The 20,389-nt window shown below is 46.0% G+C and overlaps 2 protein-coding genes across 2 annotated transcripts in view; one reads left to right on the plus strand and one right to left on the minus strand.

Moving 5' to 3' along the window:
• The window catches only part of LOC146191570 (coiled-coil domain-containing protein 134-like), a 41,005-nt gene extending 39,046 nt beyond the window's left edge, over positions 1-1,959 (plus strand). The window contains exon 7 of the mRNA XM_084602083.1: positions 1,942-1,959. The gene's annotated coding sequence lies outside the window, so the exon portion shown is untranslated. The remainder of the gene's footprint in view (positions 1-1,941) is intronic.
• Positions 1-20,389, minus strand: part of Pop2 (CCR4-NOT transcription complex subunit Pop2) — a 47,700-nt gene that overhangs the window by 12,098 nt on the left and 15,213 nt on the right. The window contains exons 3-6 of the mRNA XM_084602080.1: positions 12,324-12,517; positions 8,148-8,309; positions 7,887-8,064; positions 4,546-4,623 (exon numbers count right to left, since the gene is read on the minus strand). Of these exons, the coding sequence (XP_084458206.1) occupies positions 4,546-4,623; positions 7,887-8,064; positions 8,148-8,309; positions 12,324-12,517 (612 nt within the window). The remainder of the gene's footprint in view (positions 1-4,545; positions 4,624-7,886; positions 8,065-8,147; positions 8,310-12,323; positions 12,518-20,389) is intronic.

Here is a 20,389-nt window from a genome sequence, read left to right on the forward strand (position 1 = left end):
CATATGAATGCTACCTATTCAATACAGTTATCCTATGGTAGGGAATACTTGAGACTAACTGGCAGATGTATTAATGTGCGATTGCAAAAGCACAAGCGGTGTTGGGTATTTGTGCGCTGTAAGAGATGTGAAGGTTACCCATACCTTTCAGCTACAGACATTTTAACCGGAAAATCATAGAGGCTAGACATACCTTGCGACTAGGCGACGAGTGCATCAGTGAGGCAGGCGTAGCATTATATTGCAGTGAGATAGGATTTTTTGATCAGGGCATGTTTGCAGCAGTTGTGACATGATTTTCTTTGAGTATTTCGGTAATTGCATGATCAGTGGCCTTTCGTTCGGCTACTTAATCTCAGTTTGCTACAGTGAATTTCAGTTGTGAGCAAACGCTTGTTTTGTTGCCTTCTATGTCCTTGTCTTCCAAGCTGTTGATTCAGCACAACCATGCAACACATTCAGGAACACCTTGCGTGTTCACATACTATTTCTGGACGGCCATGACTATAACAAGCTTTTGTCGCCTCTGAATGTGCTGTACGTTCGAAGCTCTCTTACCCACTCGCTTGGTTTTCTTTATCCCACCAATTAAGCTTCACAAACTTGCTGCTCCTCAGCTGCTTTCGTGCTCCCCGCCTGCCGCGCCTTTTCCTTTACCGTCTTTCCACACTGTCCTCCTAGTCACAGCCTCAAAGTGAAGATCTGAGCATGCAAATTTCAGGCCAAAATATTCGTTGTAAATGTGACCTCAACGCAAGTGCATTTGTTGTATTAAATTCCATTCCTCTAAGACATATGTGTTATCCAGAGGTGACCAGTCTATTGCATCCATCAGCAAGGCATCTGAAGTGCTCTATTTCAGCACTCCACATAGAAGCATAAAATGCATTTCGTTCACAGCCCCCGATTGGGTCTTTCACAACCTTGTGCCAAGAAGAATTCTACACCAAGCATTTAGCAAGCCAGGCTCAAGCAGCGCAAAAATTAGCTGAGGCAAAATTTTGACATGAAATTGAGTGATATTTTTGGTATCAGTCGCTCATGAGACAAGTGAGGCTTTTGCCTAAAAAAAAAAAAAGAAAAGAGCAAAGTAACATTAAACAGATGCACTTACAGAGGCACTGAAAGAGGATCTGCAAAGAGGAAGAAAAACCAATATTGAAAGATAACTAATCGCCTATCACCACCGTGAAGAAATTTAGAACGTGTAGCACCTGAGACAAGGGAGACTGAGAATGTGGTGAAACTCCAACGATGCGCATACTGGCTCTGTGCGCACGGCTGACGCTACACATTGTCTTGGGAACACAACATTCATCCAGAGTTCCTATTAGGGGTGTATGATTAGAAAAACTCATATCGAGAATTTTTCAAAATGACCAAATACACCGAAAAGTTTCGAATTCGCCGCAAGGCGCGCTTCACCAAAACGCTAGACTGTGCAGTAAGGCATCCTCAAAACGCGACTGGGCAGTTTTTTGAAGGGGGCCCATTCCTTTTATGAAGAGAGCATTCCAGACAGCGTGTGCAAAGGTTGACGAAACTGAGAAATAATGTCATTCTCACTTCAATTTCATCTCAAATGTAGACAACCATCGTGCAGGTGTTCGTCAAATACAATTACTGTGGCGTAAACAGTTTTCGATAGTTCAGGCCCATTCGATGATTTCCACTTTGGGTTAATTTGGACGTTTCTTTCTGGTACCTCGAAGGCCGAACGAATGTTTACTGCACCAAGCAGCAATATGACAGCTCCAGCCGGTTTCAAGCAGATCTTTCCCGTGTAAAGAAAAAAAACAGTGCACGAAACCCTGCATATAATTTATACTGAATTTTTTCCAGTGCGGTACAGACCTTTTCATGGGGCGAGGGAGATGGCGAAAAGCCTGAAAAGCTCGCCCGATGTCGAAAAGCCTGAAATGCCTCCTCTCTGGATTGCAGAAAAACTGGTTCTGCTGCGGCTTCCATCGCGCTAGCGACAAGAGCAAAATGCAGTCCTGCGAGCCCTGTGGTGGCAGCGCCCAGCAACCACTTATTGAAAAGGTGTATAAATTCTAGTTTAATTTTATCTGCAAATACCATGTGGATTCCAAAATAACCTAAATGTACAATGTTTGCTACTCTTTAAATTTCTGTCGTTTTTTTCACTGATAGGATATTGTAACGCATTCTTTCCCCCACATGAGTGTTCCGAAATTTCAATATTCACATGCCCCTAGTTCTCGTACATTACGATTGCTAAACTGATCGCTCATCTCTGCTACTCTGAATAAGACGAGTGCACATGCACTGAATATTTATTAATACCATATTTACTTGTATAATGCTCGCACTTTTTTTCGCGCAAAATTGATGTTAAGTTGGGGGGTGCGATAATTACGAGAGGAAAATTTTCATGCAGTTTTGGTGAGCTAAAAGCAAATTTAAATAGGTGCGAATTGGCATTCATAGGTCAGCTATTGTAAATATAACCAAAACATTACTTTCAAGCAGAACTTACCCTTGTTATAAAAGTACAGGGTTGCCAAAAGCACAAATTGCAAAACCACTTTATTTGCCACACGCAGCCTCATCATCACTCCCCACGTTTCAATAAAGTTGTTTCCTCCTCCTCCTCCTCATGGTATAATGCTCACAGCAGACCATATAGTTCTACTCTTGATCAGATACAAGTCTGTATCGACAATCGCTGTCTCCAGTAGCACACTACAGAGAACTCGACACCGAAGTGCCTGTTGGCAGCACGGTTGCTATGCTGTAGCCCGTACTCGAAAGCTTTCGGCTTAAAAGCAGCTGTATCACTTGCGTACGGCCCCACCGCGATGCGGCACCAAGAACACGGTAGACGGTGGAACAAAGCAAGTAACACGAACAGAACGAAGAAACAATGAAACGAGATGCAGACACCTCGCAAAATGGAGTCGACTACAAGCATCATGGAGGTAAAAAAAAAAAAGACTAGCATAACCGATGATAATGATTTACATGAGCACGCTATCGCCGCCTGGTAGTGAGTGCACACAAGGCCAGCTAGGTTCAGTAGCGCTTCAAAGATGGCGCTTGTTACTACTTGCAGACGACTCTCGCGGTAGTAAAATTGGTGGTGCGATGATTATGCAAGGAAAAAAAATTCCGATTTTTGACGCCCAATGTTGGGGGTGCGAGCATTTGCGAGTAAATACGGTATATATGTTTGCAACATACTATAGTGGCTTGACAAATCAGCATGAGGATCAAATATTTGTGCTCTATATTCTATTTCTTGTGCTCATTCAACGTGCTGCAATTTATTCAGAGATGATAAAACGGCATTGATAATATTGTTTCCGTTCTATTTGGCCACAAATTCAAAGTCAAATGGCGTGGCTACTTTTGGCTGCTTTTAGCTCGAGCTTTGGCTCTTTTTAAAATCTGCCTAACAGCAATCCTGCACTGTACGTGGTCGTCACTCCTGCATCTGCTCGCGTGAGCCGTTGCATGCACACACAGACTGGCTACGCGCGGGAGTGCAGGCACCTATAAAGTGTCTGTGGAGTCCGGCCTTGAATTGTGGATGCATCGTGGTGCTATCAGAAAGTAGGGTTAAATAAATAAAAAAAAAAAGGTGTCCTACAAACAATTGCCTGAGACAAATCCTTAGGAGATTTCAAATAGCAAACATTCGGATCAAATCAAATATTGAATACTTGGCTATCCAAACTATGTGTTCGAATAGTGTTTTGGTACTTTGCTCCACCTATGAAAGCATCCCCATGTTTTTTCCCCCACTTCCTTCCCCCCCGTGGCTATCCAACAGAGCAAAGTAACGAGATGCTCTGTGGTTCCCTGCTGGGTCGGGCTAGCAAACTGCCTTTTTTTTGCTCAAGCGCTGCTCCAACCAGCACTCCGCTGCCAACATCATGTGCAGCCCGAAACCGTGGGTCGCAGAAAGCAGCAATTTCGAAAACTGCATTGTGAATTACCACCTCACTTTTAGCATGTTATACACACCCTGAAGACCGAGTGGTCTGTACTGTACATAATGTAACAATTTGATACCAACTTTCTGGAATACCTTTCAGTGACCTTTTAAGCAAACCTATACGCTTGTTTGACTCGGCATTTTCCAAGAACTTTCATTCGAACCCGGCTTGCTAGTCCCTAACATAAAATCAGTGGAGGTGCTCAATACACAACTAAAGCATCTGGACAAAATAAGCAAATGACGTATGTATTTTTTTTTTGTAGTCAGAATTTTATTGCAAAACAACACTCTCTCTCACCTTTAGAGAGCCTCAAAGAAATGTGTTCCCGACACAAACTGCACCAAACCTGTTTGTTTTGTTTTTTCAAGCATGTCACATAAATCTTTAGGCAACAAAGTAAATAGAGGAATGCAAAACAATTTTAGAGTCTGTCAAGGTGTGCTCCCCCCACGACACTGAGGAGCACATATCACTCGCCTCCTCCCCCAGCAAGGAACTGGTGGCTGAGGCTAAGCTGACAGCCTCCTCCAGCCAGGAACTGGCGACTGAGAATTCTAGCCTGGATCCGGGGAGCACTTACTTCTCGCATCTTGAAGAATGCTGCGCCTGTGAGCAGGCTGTCGCTGCCCGCCTGGTGTTGTGGCCCGATTCGTTCGAGCTGCAATGACACATATCCCACATAAATGGGTGTTCACAGCTCCACACTTCCAATCATCAACAATGCCCCCCCCCCCCCCCCTCTCCTTTTTGTCTGTGTGTACGTTTGTGCATGCGTGTAAACCATGCCAAAAAAATACAAGCGGGAAAAATGTTGCTCAGCATGTCATGCAGTGAAGATATCATCATCTCAACAAAACAATGCAGAACTCCAGAAGCCAGTGCAGTATCAGCGCTTACTAAAAGAAAATAAAAATAAGAGACCACTTCCCTCACCGCTCTGTATCAGAGTCTCCTGGATTTTAACCCACTACAGTTGAATCCCGCCACAACGAATACCGCCACAACGAAATTTCCGCGACAACGAATAATTTTTTATTCCCCGCGAGTATCCTATAAGAATTAATGGCCTAAATTTCTCTGCACAACGAACCATTTTTGCAGAGCGTTTCCGCTTCAACGAAATTTTCGCGTTCAAAATCGAAACCGAAACTAGTTTTATTGGCGAGAAGTCCAAGTCAAATCCAAAGCCACATTAAGCATGAAATCACGTGATTGCAGTTCCGCCATTTTGGCTTTGTGTCGTGGTCGCGTTGTTCACTCGCTGCCTTTCTCTTCGACAACGACGAGTTTTCATCCGCAGGACACGATGGCAACGCAAGTGAAAAAACGCAAAACTCTTTCCCTTGAGCAAAAAGCTCAAATAATCGCCCAAGCAGAAAGCGGAAGGAAGAAAGCGGCAATTGCTGAAGACTTCGGAATTCCTGCAAGTTCGCTGTCAACGATTCAATAAGGACAGCGTGAGAATGGCACTTGCTTCAGGCACATCCTCGAAGCACAAAAAGGTGACGCGGCCCCTCCATGAAGAGTTGGACAAAGCAGTGCATGCGTGGTTTGTGGAAGCACGAGCCAGCAACGTCCCCCTGTCCGGAAGCATCGTCCAGCAGAAAGCCTTGAACTATGCATGCCTACTTGGCATTGATGATTTTAAAGCCAGCATTGGCTGGCTAAACCGTTTCAAGGCCCGCCATAACATCGTTGGAAAAGTGTTGTGCGGCGAGTCAATGTCAGCAGACGTGGACGGAGCAGCTACTTGGAAGGCGAGTAACATGGCCGGAATTTTAAGCAACTTCGCGCCTGCAGACATTTACAACGCCGACGAGACCGGGCTATTCTACGAGATGTTGCCGGCTAGGACGCTCGACTTCAAGGGGCAGCGCTGTCACGGCGGCAAACACAGCAAAAAACGCATCACAGTGCTGCTTTGCACAAACATGGATGGCTCGGACAAGCGTCCGCCGTTAGTCATAGGCAAAAATGCCAAGCCGCGCTGTTTTAAGGGAACTCGTAGCCTACCTGTGCAGTACAAGGCGAACAACAAGTCATGGATGACCCGCGCTATTTTCACCGAGTGGATGATGGCATTCGACCGCGACATGAAGCGGCAGGGCCGTAAAGTTTGCTTGCTTTTGGACAATTGTTCAGCGCATCACTCCGACGAAGTCAAGCTCACTAACACGGAGCTGAGGTTTTTCCCTCCCAATTGCACGTCTGTCTTACAGCCTCTCGATCAGGGCGTGATTCTTAGCCTGAAGCGCGCTCACCGCGGGAGGTTAATTCAGCGGCTGCTTTTTAACACTGAAACCGGCCGAGACACGAAGGTGGACTTGTACGTGGCACTGCAGATTATGTCTGCTGCCTGGAGCACACTGGGGCGCTCAGTAATTGTGAACTGTTTCAGGCACGCCGGATTTGCCGAAGGTCGACCCGTACACTCTGCTGGCCTAACACCAGGCGTTACAGACGACGACGAAGAGGCGTCACCGGCTCCGGGGATCGCGGCCGCCTGGAAAACGCTGGGAGAAATAGGAACCGTGCCGCCTAATCTCGAGCTCGACGAATACATCGGCGCTGACGCTTGTGTTGTTGTTCACGAAGATGTGAGTGATGAGCAGATCATAAAAGCTGCCCGGAATGATAAGGACTCTTCCGATGAAGAAGACGACGATGTACAGGAAGCGCCGGCTGCGGCAACCGCCGTACAGGTGATGGACGCTTTTGATGTCATCAGGAATTTCGTTGCTGTCCGAGACGACGATGTTGCAATGGGTTTGCTGACCGAGTGCGAAAATCGCGTGACGGCGTTGCTCGCCGTGAAGCGTAAGCAAACCAAGCTTACAGATTTTTGGCATTAAACGCCTTTGCTGCTGCTTGGGCAATTCTTTCTGCGTTTCACGTCAAATTTTTGCGATAACGAAGTTCCGCGAGAACAAATTTTTTTTCGTGCACCGTGAATTTCGTTATAGCGGGATTCAACTGTAATAGTCAAATAGTCAATAAACCTTTTGATGTAATCAGTTGCTAGAGAAATTCCCTCAGAGCTAATAGAAAAACATGCAAGTATCAATCAAAAACGTTCACAATAAAAGTGCAACAAACAACACAAAGCCACATTGCAGCCTTTTTTTTTTTTATTTTTTTTTTTTTTTTCCACTGGAGCTGCCACGAATGTCTTCCTCCTCTTTTCTCTTGCACGTGCAATTTGTTTTCACTGCAATTTGATTTCGCATGCCAAAAGTGCAGTTTGAACACAAACACAAGGCCAGTTAAAATGTGTCCAAGCTTTTTGAATGCGTATTACTTCACATCGTTCTCCAATGATCATTTTAAATATATGGTTGGACTGATTAAACTAAGCATATATCCAGACACTTATGTTTATTAAGCACAGGCACTCCCTAAAACAGGTCTCTTTAAAGGGATCCTGCGACATAATTTGAGGGCATCTCTACCTTCTGCTCCATATTCGAGAAAGATTTGCCACTTTTTGACGCCTACTCTGCTCCTGCCATATACAACTTCCCATTAACGCGGGAAGCTGCATCCTGCCACTGGTTACTCTGATTTTGGTGATGTTTGCTCCTGCCAGCTGCAGCTCCTCACTGTACCTTGGGGAACTGCACCCTGCCACTGGCCATTCTGTGACATTGGTTCATGTAGGCAGTTTCGATTGTTCCCGCACGTGTCGTCACTGGGCAAGTGAAATGGGAAAGCGAAAGGCTGAGAAAATTGAGTTGAGGGAAATTTTTGGTTTGCTTCAATTTTGAAAATTCATTCCTTAATAACTCGCGTTCTAGTTCACTGATTCCTGTAATTTTGTTTTAATTCAGTATCTGCGTGACAAAGAATTCATCTAAAGCATAGCAGAGAAGTGTTGCAGAGCACTTTTCATGCCGCCCTCGAGTACTGTCTCATAGATCTCACCTCCAGCTGCTCAGCCACCTCCTGCAGGCCTCCCTTGAGGTTTTTACAACTTTTCATGAGGTACTTGACATCGTAGATGGCCGGAAAGTAGATTCGCAGCAACTCAAAGAACTCGGACTCCTCGGAGGGCAGGTTCTGGTCCGTCAGCAACTTTAGCATGTAGCCAAAGTCGTAGCCGCTGCACATGTGTCGGACAAGGTAAGTGCACATCAGCGACGCGCAGCCACTGGGAGCGCCACACTGCGGTGACCGGCTGCTTACCTATGAAATGAGAGCCACTTGACATTCTCGGAGAGAACCACCCCCGAGGTCATAAGCAACTGGGCAAACTCGTACGGATCGATGCCCTCCTCGTCGTGCTTCTTGAATTGGATGCCAGAGTTGGTGAGCAGGTCGATGGAGTCCTGCGCATACATGTCTTCCCTGCAGTGAAAAAGAAAAAATAGATAAATAATTTGGCAGTAGCAAGACTCAATGCAGTGTTCCCTTCAAAGAAGCTATAGCTGCATGAAAATGTGCAACACTATTATCTATGGCCCACTTTAATACACAGTAAAACCTTTTTGGAAATGCAAATACAAAAAAACCTCGTTAAAAAGTACCCGCTTTAACAGTAGTTTCGTTTTAAAAGTAGTAAAGACTCTGCACCTATTCAATATAATGCATTTTGCATCCGCATAAACTGTACCAGCTTATCGCGGATGTATCGGTTAGCACGTACCATTTTCACTTTTCATCGTACAATTCACGGCGGTAGTACCGCCTCACAAAAGACTGACTAGCGTTGTGACAAACCTGCATGAACGCGACCGATGCGATAGCAAGCTACATAGCCAATGACAATCGGAGCTAAGTTTGCCAAATGCAGCTGCGATGATGATGATAATACAACTAGCGCCATCTTACTGTGGCCTCCGAGCGCCATGCCGCTGGAGCTGATCACGGAGTCATCCACATACTCTGTCCTTCCCCTAGCGGGCCCTATTTTGGACCAGTCCGAGCGATCACCCCTTCTTGCTCCGTGTCCCTTGCATGCCTAGGGACACTTTCGCACGTATGACAAGGTGACTTTGAGCGGTGTGCGTCGAGAGTTCTCTATCCGTCTGCATCATGCCGAAGCTTGGACAAACATCGGGTACTTAGTATAAATGAGGTGGAGATTGTCCGTGCCATCGAGAGAGGGGCAAAAAATCTGTGCTTGCATGTGAGAGAGACTTGCCGCTAACTACTGTGTGTGGCATTTGGAATGCCAGAGAAAAGCTACTCTGCAGTGCTGCCGCGACTGCGAAGAGGTGTCGAGTACGAGGATCAACATTTTCGGATGTGGAGGAAGCGCTGGTGCGATGGCTGAAAACAGCTCGGTCGAAAAACCTACCAGTTAGCGGACCTCTCCTCGTTGAGAAAGCCCTGGTTTTTGCCTCGCAGCTCAACCATGACAACTTCGTGTGCAGCAATGGCTGGCTAGCCAGATTCAAAGCAAGGCACGGAATAAGCACGAAGACCGTAGCTGGAGAAGGCGCTGCGGCTGAGACTGAAGGCGCAGAAGATTGGAGGAATGGCCAGCTTGGACAAATTTTGGAAGACTATGCGCCTGACGACATAGTTAACCTCGATGAGTCCGCGCTTTTCTTCAAGCTGCTGCCGAATAGAACGCTTGCGTTCAAGGGAGAACCGTGCACCGGCGGCAAGCATGCCAAGGACCGCATTTCAGTTGCATTCGCATGCAATACGTCTGGAAGCAAGAAGTTACCACTTCTCGTTATTGGCAAGTCAGCCAAGCCAAGGTGCTTTAAAGGCGCCCCACTGCCATCAAGAGTCCTTTATAGGAATAACACCAAGGCATGGATGACTGGGAAGCTTTTTAAAGAGTATGTGCGCTTCATTGACCGCCGTTTTGCGACGAAAGGAAGAAATGCTGTTGTTATCCTTGACAAGACATCGACGCACGTTGCGGTGGATGGTCTCAAGGCGCTGAAGCTGGTGTTTTTGCCCCCAAACACCACAGCGATTGCCAGCGAGAAGTTGCCACTTGTCATTGGCAAGTCAGCCAAGCCAAGGTGCTTTAAAGGTGCCCCACTGCCATCAGGAGTCCTTTATAGGAATAACACCAAGGCATGGATGACTGGAAAGCTTTTTGAAGAGTATGTGCGCTTCATTGACCGCCGTTTTGAGGCGAAAGAAAGAAATGCTAGTGTTATCCTTGACAAGGAATCGGCGCACGTTGCGGTGGATGGCCTCAAGGCGCTGAAGCTGGTGTTTTTGCCACCAAACACCACAGCAATTGCCCAGCCCTTGGACAAGGGCATCATTAGAGCTGTCAAGCAGCTCTACAGGAAGGACCTACTGCGCAGGATGCTGCTTGCACTGGAATGCGGCAAGGTGTACGCCATAGACGTGCTGGGTGCGATTCACCTGCTGGAAAACTCATGGTGGCAGGTTGAGTCTGCTACCGTGCAGAACTGTTTTAAGCACGCAGATTTTCACGAAGTGTGCGCGGGTGACGCAGACGACGCAAGCGATATCACCGACGTCCCGGACCAAACATGTGGGAGCCTACTGACCGAAGTACTTGAGTGGGAAGGTTCTTCAGTAGGCATTACCTTCTCTGAATTCAGGGACGTCGACAACGAAGTAGAAACTTCGCCAGACATGTCGGATGAAACCATCGTTGTCTCAGTGGCGGCGGAAGTGGCTCCAACTGACAGCGACTACGACGACGACACAGAAAGCATGGAAGACCCGGGCCCAACAATGGCAGAAGCTGCGCGCGCTGTGAGCGCCATGCGGCTGTTCGCCGAAAAAAGGGGACTAGCCGAAAAGCTGGCTCGTGGCCTGAATGAGTTTGAAGCTGCTGTTGTCGCTGCTAGAGCACCGCGGCGTCAGACTAAGATTACAGACTTTTGCAGTGCAAAATAAAGGCAGCATTTTTTTTTTTTCAACCTACTGCCTGTTTCCACTTGTTTTTTGGCAGGTAAGTGGGTAATTTTACGCTACTCCTGTTAAGCTGTAGCACCGTTTAGTACGTACTTTTTTCGTGTTCCGGCCAATTACAGCTCAACGAGGTTTCACTGTACTAATTTAGACAAGATGTCTATAGTTTCAGCATCAACAAATTTCCTCACTTTCCATCTCTATGAACCTGTTCTCCCCGTGTATTGATAATGTGCGCTCGCTCCATGCTGTCTGCAGTTTCTGCAGTGCAACCTCTTGACACATGAAAGTGAGGGGATACTACTGCTTTGCACTGCATCAAGAAGGAAGCCAAAGAGGCCACGGTCATTTCTTGAGCCCTTCTGCAATGACATTAGCAGTGTGCAAATGTCAACGCAGGTTTTAAAAATAAGATGCACGCCACTCCGATTTTCACCAAATGAATTTACTGAGAAGTGGATGGTTTCTGTACTCACTCTTCTTTTTTTTTTTTTTTTTTGGGGGGGGGGGGGGGGACAATCATTTACTTTAATTTAACATTTCGAACGTTTTTCTTCCTGGTCTCCGAAAGTTCAAATTAACGAGGTTTTACTGTGCTTCAACCTGCTTTTGCTTCCTTGAAGGGATAAAGCGCATGTGAAGGCGAGAGAAAGAAAAAAAACCCGCACAGCCTGCACAAAAACCTGCATCACACTGGATGCCCCCCAACAAAAGAGTACACTGATATGCATGACTCGCGCAAACTATTTTCATACAAAGATTTGCATCGTCCAAAGAGAGCAAAGTCTGTATGCAGAAGCATGAGAAATGCATTCACACAGATCAGTATATGGCTGACATCGGCTGTGCAGCGTTTGCAGTGTCGTATCATGGCAAACCTTTAGTGAAAGGAGACAGCTAGGTGTCCATGGCATCAGAAACCCCACACGCAGCATTTCAGCAAAAATTCACAAATCATGCAGAAACTACGTTCGGAAGAAACAACACTATCTCGGGGCAACTTCGTGACAGAACTTCGCAGTCTTATACTGAGCAAATTTTTTTTTTTTTTTTCTCACGCCTATCCAGCCATCTGCAGTCGCTGCAACAATGAGGCCTCCACTCAACCATTCATTCTGAAAGCGTCCAGTGCTGCTGAGCTGCATTTTGATTGCCTAAATCGGTACTCACAGTAATGCAGCGAACATTACGGAACTGATGCAGCAAGGGCAGTCAAACAGGCTTGGTGTTGACTTACAAACAAAAATAGAAAACGAATACAGCTGAAGCTACAATGCGAGAACATAAGCATCTACCTTGTCCACGCAAAAAAGACATTGTTCTCACAACTAACTTGGCCTTGGGGCGTTCGAGCTGTTTTTCATACATGGCTAAATCAACAGTAGTGATAACAGCAAGAACAAGATGAACACTGCACCTTCCGCAGACAAAACGATCAGTAAGCACCGTGTGACGGAACAGTTTGTTGGCTGGTGTTACGGGAGACCTTGGGGACGATGCACTCACGTGAGGCTGAACTTGAAGTTGAACTGCCAGGTGGAGTAATTTGGCGGCGTGTTGCCCTGTTCGTCGAGGAACGTGAGACCCAGCTGGATGATCTTGAGCAGGTCCACATTGCAGCGCAGCAGCTGGTACTGGTAGTCGGCCGTGCTGCGAAACTCCCCAATGGGCCGGGCCACCACTCCTGGGAACTCCGTGTCCTGTAACATCGTGTGCAGGTGCACAGTTAATGGTCATTAAGTGACGCAAATGGGAACAACAGGCTCGCATTGCACGGTGCAAGTACAGTGTTGCAAAATAAACAATATCCAGCAAACAAACGGATACAGCAGAAAGCTGTTCCTCCAGTCACTGCATCATGCATTGACGGGAGGAACAGCTTTCTGCTGTATCTGTTTGCATACTGGATATTCCTCCCGTCACTGCATTATGCATGCCCCGCCGGGGTGGCACAGTGGTTAAGGCGCTCGACTACTGTTCCCAAGGACGCGGGATCGAATCCCAGCCTCGGCAGCCGCTTTTCGACGCGCCCGTCTGCTGTGCGATGTCAGTGCACGTTAAAGAACCTCAGGTGGTTGAAATTTACAAAGTCCTCCACTACGGCGTCTCTCATAGCCTGAGTCGCTTTGGGACGTTAAACCCCACAAACCAAACCAGCATCATGCATGCCCTGCAAACTAAAAAGAATAAAAAATGAGCCAGTTTACTCTGGCCCAGTTTCGTTAGTAATACTGGTATTGATAATGTGTAACCAGGGAAACCTCTGCAAAGAGGCAGCATGTCACTGCTCCACTAAGAAATCAGCCCTTGTCATTACTAGCAATCGCTGTGCTTGCATGGGAATTAAGATTGAAGGGCCGTGAGGAGCAGTTCCAAGTGTTTAACATGTCAGGGCAGTGGAAATAAAATGCTGCATCAACTGTGTTGAGCGCTGCATTTTTTTTTTGTTTTTTTTTTTTCCTCAGACAACAGTTACAGGCATGCTCCCCATTTCTGTGGCATAGATTTTGCACAGGAAAACAAGCAGCAGAGGAGAGTGGCATCATTTGCTACAAAACTGGTTGGCTGTGTGTCCTCCATATACATACACCAATGCGAACCAGTGCTTGCACTGTTCATGCCTCTAATGGTGAGTTATCACAGAGTTGCAGCACTTCCGCAGTAACATTTTCTGCTCTCTTCCTAGAAACTGTATTCCAAATTCAGACCCACAACACTGAACGTCTTCCAAATGCAGATACCGAGTGATTGCCGAGCCAAGACCGCTTCATGGAGCAGTCGAAATTGCACTGCTGAAACGTGGTTTCGAGCAAAAGCTTGCGCGGCAAAAAATCCAGCGTCGGGGTCAGCGTTAGGCAAGTGCTAATTCACAAAATGAATTAGCACTCGCTTTTAAGGACAGCAAGTCTCAGAGCAGCAGTAGCATCAATTAATCTTTGGTGAAAACCTCAGCTCGGAGAGTGACTGCAAAATTATGCTCAAAACTGTCATGTACTTCTGCATTGTAAACTCGAACCCACTGAATTACTGGTCTGCTTGGGAAGACTGCAAACGATGAACCACAATTGTGTTTTATTGGAAAAGTGCCAAAAAACCCTTGCCACGTGTAGCCGCTCTAGACTGTTCGAACATAAATGAATCGCGAAAACTGTGTGTCAACACAATCTTGGAAGCAGCGGGAGCAACGTGGACTCGTTACAGGTTTGAAAACAGGCGACACGAGCACATGAAGCGCGGGCAACGCAAGAAAAGATTCTGGAGGGCACTTTGGAGGAGGTGAAAAAGCGATTATAGCGTATCATAGCCCTCCATTACGGCACCTCTATCTCCCTCTTTTCTTTCACTCCCACCTTCGTCCCTTCCTTTACAGCATGGTTCATGTGTCCGCGGAGAATTGTGGCAGATACTACACGTTTTCTATCCTGTAAATCAATTTTAAATGCCACTGATGCCTGCTGTACGAACGCCTGATCTGGGTCTGCTTCTGTTTGCTGTGTGGTGCGGCGTTCAAGGAAGCGCCAAATAAAAGGAGCCATAAAGACGCCTGAATCGGACACCCGGTGGGGTAAGCTTCGCCTATGCATGAATCGCCTGGTAACCTCATGACCAGCCGTGACAATAGATGGCACCCCCTTTTCGAACACAACCAGCATTCCATTGAACGCATCAAAGTTCACCGGCGTTTTGTAATTCGTTTACAGGGAAGGAAAGGCGCAGTATCTGTCACTCTTGGAATCCCGCTATCATCCTCATAGTAGACAAGGGGAAATTATGAAGGGTGTAACTCTTCACTCTCGAAAGCGTGACACCACTGCTGACAAGCTTCTGTCGACAACGATGGGGCATTAAAATAACGGGTACTTCCTCTGTCTGTTCAGGAGTGCCACCTACTTGCTGGCCAGAGCACGAGCGTTCCAAACGTAGAGTCTGAACACATGCTTAGCACCGGAATCAGGCACTCTGTCATGGAGCATGCAGACCGCTCCATCGGTAATGTAACGCGGATCGCTAACCTTTCTTCACAGGCATATAGAGGACTGTCAATAACGAATAAATTTTGAGGATTGTTTGGTGCTGGTAGAAGTGCTGAGGTGCTGGTAGAAGTGGTTACTGCGAACCAAACAAGCTTTTTTTCCCACGGCCAATTCGCTGCTGCCGCTCGGTGCAACTCGCCCGGCGTCTGCTAGCTCTGCTGTTAAAGGTGTCATGCAAATCGAGAATATATTTTATTATGAGACGGGCTTTCCAGTAAACCAGTGACTAGAGCCCAGCATTTATTACAGCGTTATCTCGTTCCAATGGGCAATCCACTGCAACTTCGATGGGAAACTGGCTAGGCTTAGCAACTTCTAGGTCAGACACGGAGAAGCGCAGTTCGTCTCCAGACGCGCCCGCAGGAGGTGCCGTTGCTGAAAACTCCACACTTGTGCAGGCATGCTGATGGTGCCAGAGTATAGCAGCCAGTAAGCATGTAAACCAGGTTCAAAGTGCACGAATCCGGGGTAAAATGAAACAAAAAAAAAATTCTGTTTCCTAGACATGAGTCCAATCCATATGTCCGGGCACGCACAGTCTGCCCAAGCTTTGCCCTGGTAAAACACGTCAGCAGCAGAACAGATGCCAGGTAAAGTAATGGTAACATTCACCAACACAAACAATGTGAAAGGCAAACAAGTGGCTAGTAAGCCAACCACAACTTTCCCAGGGGTTCACAATCGGGACAGGCAAGGTGAGTACCCTGTGTCGTCAATACTCTTCGCTCTGCTGCTGACTCAGCGTCACAACTGTTTGATGACGTTATGTTATTTACCTAGCAATTCGAAATTGAAGTACATATTATAATATTAAAAGCAATTGTATCTCTTTTGATGCTTTGAAAATTGCTGTCTATACTCCTTTAAATTGTCTAGCAATTTTTGGGCACACAAGTGAAACTGCACATTCTAAAACACCAAAATGACATTACAAAGTAAACCTCGTCACAGCTGCAGATTCTAACACACCGACACATTACAAAGTAAACCTCGTCACAGCTGCACATTCTAACATATCGACATGACATTACAAAGTAAACCTCGTCACAGCAAAGTTAAAGGGTAGTCACTCGTGGTGGTGGTGTTTTTTTTTTTTTTTTTTTTTTTTTGCTGCGACCACACAGACAGGCTTGACTGCAAATGCCTCGCGATGTAAAACCTGTTTACACACAGGGTAAATAGAGGCTTAAAAAATCATTGTGCTCAGTGGTTAAGCAACGGCCAGACACTGTAAAAGCAGGCAGAAAAGAAGGCAACAGTGGTTGGTGCTATCTAGAATGATGACACCAGGCACAAGTAAGCAGCACAGTTCACCTTTCCACAGCAAGCTCACGGGAGGATTTGTCCAGTGAAATTATACTGTTGGAAAGTAAGAATTGTCTGTTATAATCATTAACGAGAATCTTCCCTCAGCAAAACAGGACATCGAATACAGTCAAGCCAACAAGTCAACCTACACATGACTGCAGTTCTAATATATGATCACTTACTATAAACAAAGGTAGTGCTACAATATATATACATTTGCGCACGTGTTTCCTGGCCAAAGCTAAGACAGCATGTTTTCTGGGCAAAGCTAAGACAGCAGCAGAAGCATGGTAGGCATAATTAGGGGTAGTGGTCTGCAAACAAAGTTACTACACAAAGTCAGTGTTCAACGAATGGCAGCAATTTGCTAAATTTGGATACTAGCCATATGGTATGCCTTGCTGGTCCAGCCAATCACATAGCACGCATTACGTGCCCAATATGCTCTTTCTCTGTGCTTTGGCCACATAAAGGTGGCACACAGCACATTCTGAACACACTTGCGCTGACCTAGATCCATCACTGCATCCTTCCAACTTCGTCAAGGACGAGACAATTACCTACCAACAACCAGTTAACACGAGCGCTTCAGTTACAGTTAGTAATGACCCATCTCCCCAATGTAGCTCACCAACAGCAAGAGTCTCAGCAAGGAGCACATCATTGCACTGGAGAGTTTTGAAGCTGCCCTCAAAAGGGTCTGCTCTGAAGAAGCACGTGTGCACAACTCCAACTTCTAAATGCCACTTTGGCTTAACTTTAGTTTGGCTCTAATCTAAAAATCCATAGTTTGCTTACTATGAACTTCGAAAACAACAAAACATCAGGTTTATTGTAAGTGAGCTCAATTGTACAGTTTCCGTGAAAATACTAACAATATAGAATGTTTTTTCTTGGTTGCAGATATCATTTTAATGGCAAAGGTTTGCTGTAACGATGTTTAAGCCTAGAACAATAAATACTTTCAATTTTACAGAAACAGTAACTACAATCAAATTGCATAGATTCACAACTGCTAGCAATGCGCTTGGCAACAGCCCATTCAACGTTACCGTTAGGCACACAGCACAAGAGTCTCCCCTCCCAAAGAGCAACTGAAACTACTATGCAAAAAACCTACAAGGCATGGGCCTCTCTCACTTTCGGCCACTCATGGCAGAGCGACCTAATGTGGCCGGGGTCCCTCTTTGGCACAGGAAGCTCGTGGAGAAATTGAAACTAAGAGAAGTGCCGGCCGCTGCCTGAAGTGTTCTGCGAAGGTTTTTGTTGCTAGGTGCGCCTCTCCTGCGACAAAGAGTGCAAGTGTAGAGAGGTCTTTAGCTTGGCTTTGCCAAGTCGCGGTACTGTGCAAGCGTTAGGGCACTTTGGAACGATACGCACAGAGTGACAACAAAGCAAAATGTACTGGGACATCCCCTCATCGTGTCAGTCCGAGGTGAACGTACCACCTTAGCACTGCTTCTTTTCCATGGCTCGTTCGCATCTTTAGACCCTCCCAACTCTAGCAAAGAGCCCAATCAAAGTTCACTGATGGGCATCAGCGATCACCAAATGGCATGGCGAGCAGTTGCTCCTTTTGCGCCGCTTCAGTCGAGAATGGATCCTCAAATCGTTTGCCACATGTACGGGCACACCTGATGCACCATGGCTGCTGGGGTTATACTGAATCACTTCAGAAGATACTGATGCAGCACCTTTCATTTGGCACTTCCTCGAACGCCGCTCCACACAGCATACAGAAGCAGATGCAGTAAAGCAGGAATCGGCAGCGTTCCGAACAAAGGCGTTCACCTTATCGCACTCTAGCGGTCCAAAGTGCCTTGAAAAGATTTTTCATGCTGATTCCTGTTTACATAAACTTTTGTGCTAGAAATGAAGGTCAAGGGATGACACAAATGCATGCCACAATTGCATGTTGCCCTCTGTACATTTCAGTGACGCAAACAATAAGCATGAGAGCAAATGCACTTTGCAGCCCTCCTTATAACACCAAAACATTGCACGAAAGTACAGCTATAAGTGGCCACAAATCAGGGCATTAACTACAAGTGCGATCAGGGAGAAAATGTGCCACTATACCCACACCAATGAAATCCAAGCACTCCTTATGCACATTAACCCTTTCGCTGTCACAAACGTACCGGTACGTTCTGTATCGTGTGTTCAAAACTTCGTGCTTGGACAGGCTGTGCCACCTGTCAAACCTTTTAAGTTCGTATTTTCGCCCCGTGCTATGTTGATATGTATATACTGAAGAGTATGGAGTGACTGAGCCCACCCCCGCCACCTTCTTTGCTAGAGGGCACGGTCGCTCCGCGCGCGCTACTCTATTACCCTAAGCGATCATGCGGCACGCACGTTTCACGGCGTGTGCGTGTGGTTACAGGTTCATGGGTTGTTCTGCCATCTGCCGCAGGTTTGCAGGCTTTTATTTTTATTCTGATAGCGTGTCTGCTATGATGCGTTACGTTCAGGAGCGCGCGCCGTTGCCTCTACAATACGTCGACACATGACTCAATCGCTGCTTTTGCTCTCTCTTGCCACTCCATTACTTGTGGTTAGCAGCAGCAAAGGACGTGGTTTTAGCCTCTTTCCATCTCCCACTGTCATATTGATTTCACGTGCCATTTCTCTCTATTGTGCGGGCCACCGAAAGTGCGTCCTCCGTGCGTGCTGTTACTTACTGCGGACTAGAGCAATGGCTCTTCTGATTATAAATACGAGCAGAGCTCGGATTCAGACTCAAGAAGTATCGAGCAGTTTTTTCTTATATTATCCTCATTTCTCTAATTTATAATCAGGCTGATAATGATGATGTTAATTAACAAGGCCTACAGAACACTGAAATGTGCATATTCCGTTGACTATGTTATTTGTACAGCAATCATAACCAAAAATAAATCGCTATGCTCGTACCCTAAAACCAAGCCAACACTGGGGGTGCGTCGCAGTGAGAAACGCCCGACAGCGAAAGGGTTAAAGGCACTCCCTAATTAAGTAAACACAGTATGTATCAAGTAAGAGGATCCAGCTATTAGCTGTACCTTAACCAACATGTCAAGGGGCATGATACAGCGCAGGCCAGGAGTTCGCAAAAATTGGGGGAAAGAGCTGGTCAGCTTTCAAGTGCGATTGTAGCTTTTCTGCTGCATGTAAAGTGCATTATTCGCTTCAAATGTTTTTGACAACACATCTAGTGATTTACTCAGTTCCTATACTGCGCTCACAAAATGTTTCAGGGCCTCTTTAATCTAGTAAATATCTAGCTACTGTCAGCACAATGTAGAGAAGCCTTGCACAGAAGTCATTAAGACGCTAAACGGCCGAGATAAAAAAATGAACAGCAACATGTTTTTTTAACAGGACTGCAGAAATGCGCACAGCCAGGATGCTTCTGCTCATAAAGGGTTACTAAGAAAAAAAAAATCAATTTCATTGTTGAGACGTAACGGAAATGCCATGGGTAACAACATAAAGTTGACTTCAGAGCCTACAGTATGTATTTTTGCCTTTCTCATCATCTTTTTCCATTGAAGAAAACACTAAAAATAAGTTGCCTCAGCAGAATAGCAAACACCATTTCTGTACCCCATTGCACAAAAACAGAAACAGTAACATTTCTTGAAGGCAGTCACAGTGAAAGTTTTATGCGGAGAACAGAATAAACACATTTTCGACTGTCACACGACGAAACCAACATTGCTCCTCGAGAAAATGAAAAGCGCTACGGAGGACACCAAACATTAAACAGGCGACATGACCTTCACATTCAAAAACGAGTTAAAGATAACTGCCTCTAGTATAATCTAGTAACGCAACTTAAATATATTTCCTGTTTCCCAATACACATTTAAGTATGGCCTTAAAACTAAGCACCGACACTAATCATGAGTGAACAGAGCACGCAATTTATTAACCTTTTAGAAACATGTATTTTTCTTTTTAATTCAGGCAGTGACAGTTTGCAGAACTGTTTTTACAGTAAGTGCATAAATATCACAGTGAGTGAGAGGCCACCAGAGACACTGCCATTCTCTGCAGCCACAACGCCAAAGGCACATTTCCAGTAAGCCACGAGAGTCATCTGCTCATGTATGTTATTTATCAATATGCTGTAAATATTGCAAGACATTCATGGACGGGGCACAGTACCAACTTCTTTCCCTTCTCTTCGATCCTGGCCCGTTTGAGTGTATGAATTAACCCCGTTGAGTGGTGGGCTTTTTTTTG

Source organism: Amblyomma maculatum, chromosome 4, assembly GCF_055883805.1.
Source record: "Amblyomma maculatum isolate TAMU_Amacu chromosome 4, ASM5588380v1, whole genome shotgun sequence".
NCBI classification, from domain to species: Eukaryota; Metazoa; Arthropoda; class Arachnida; order Ixodida; family Ixodidae; genus Amblyomma; species Amblyomma maculatum.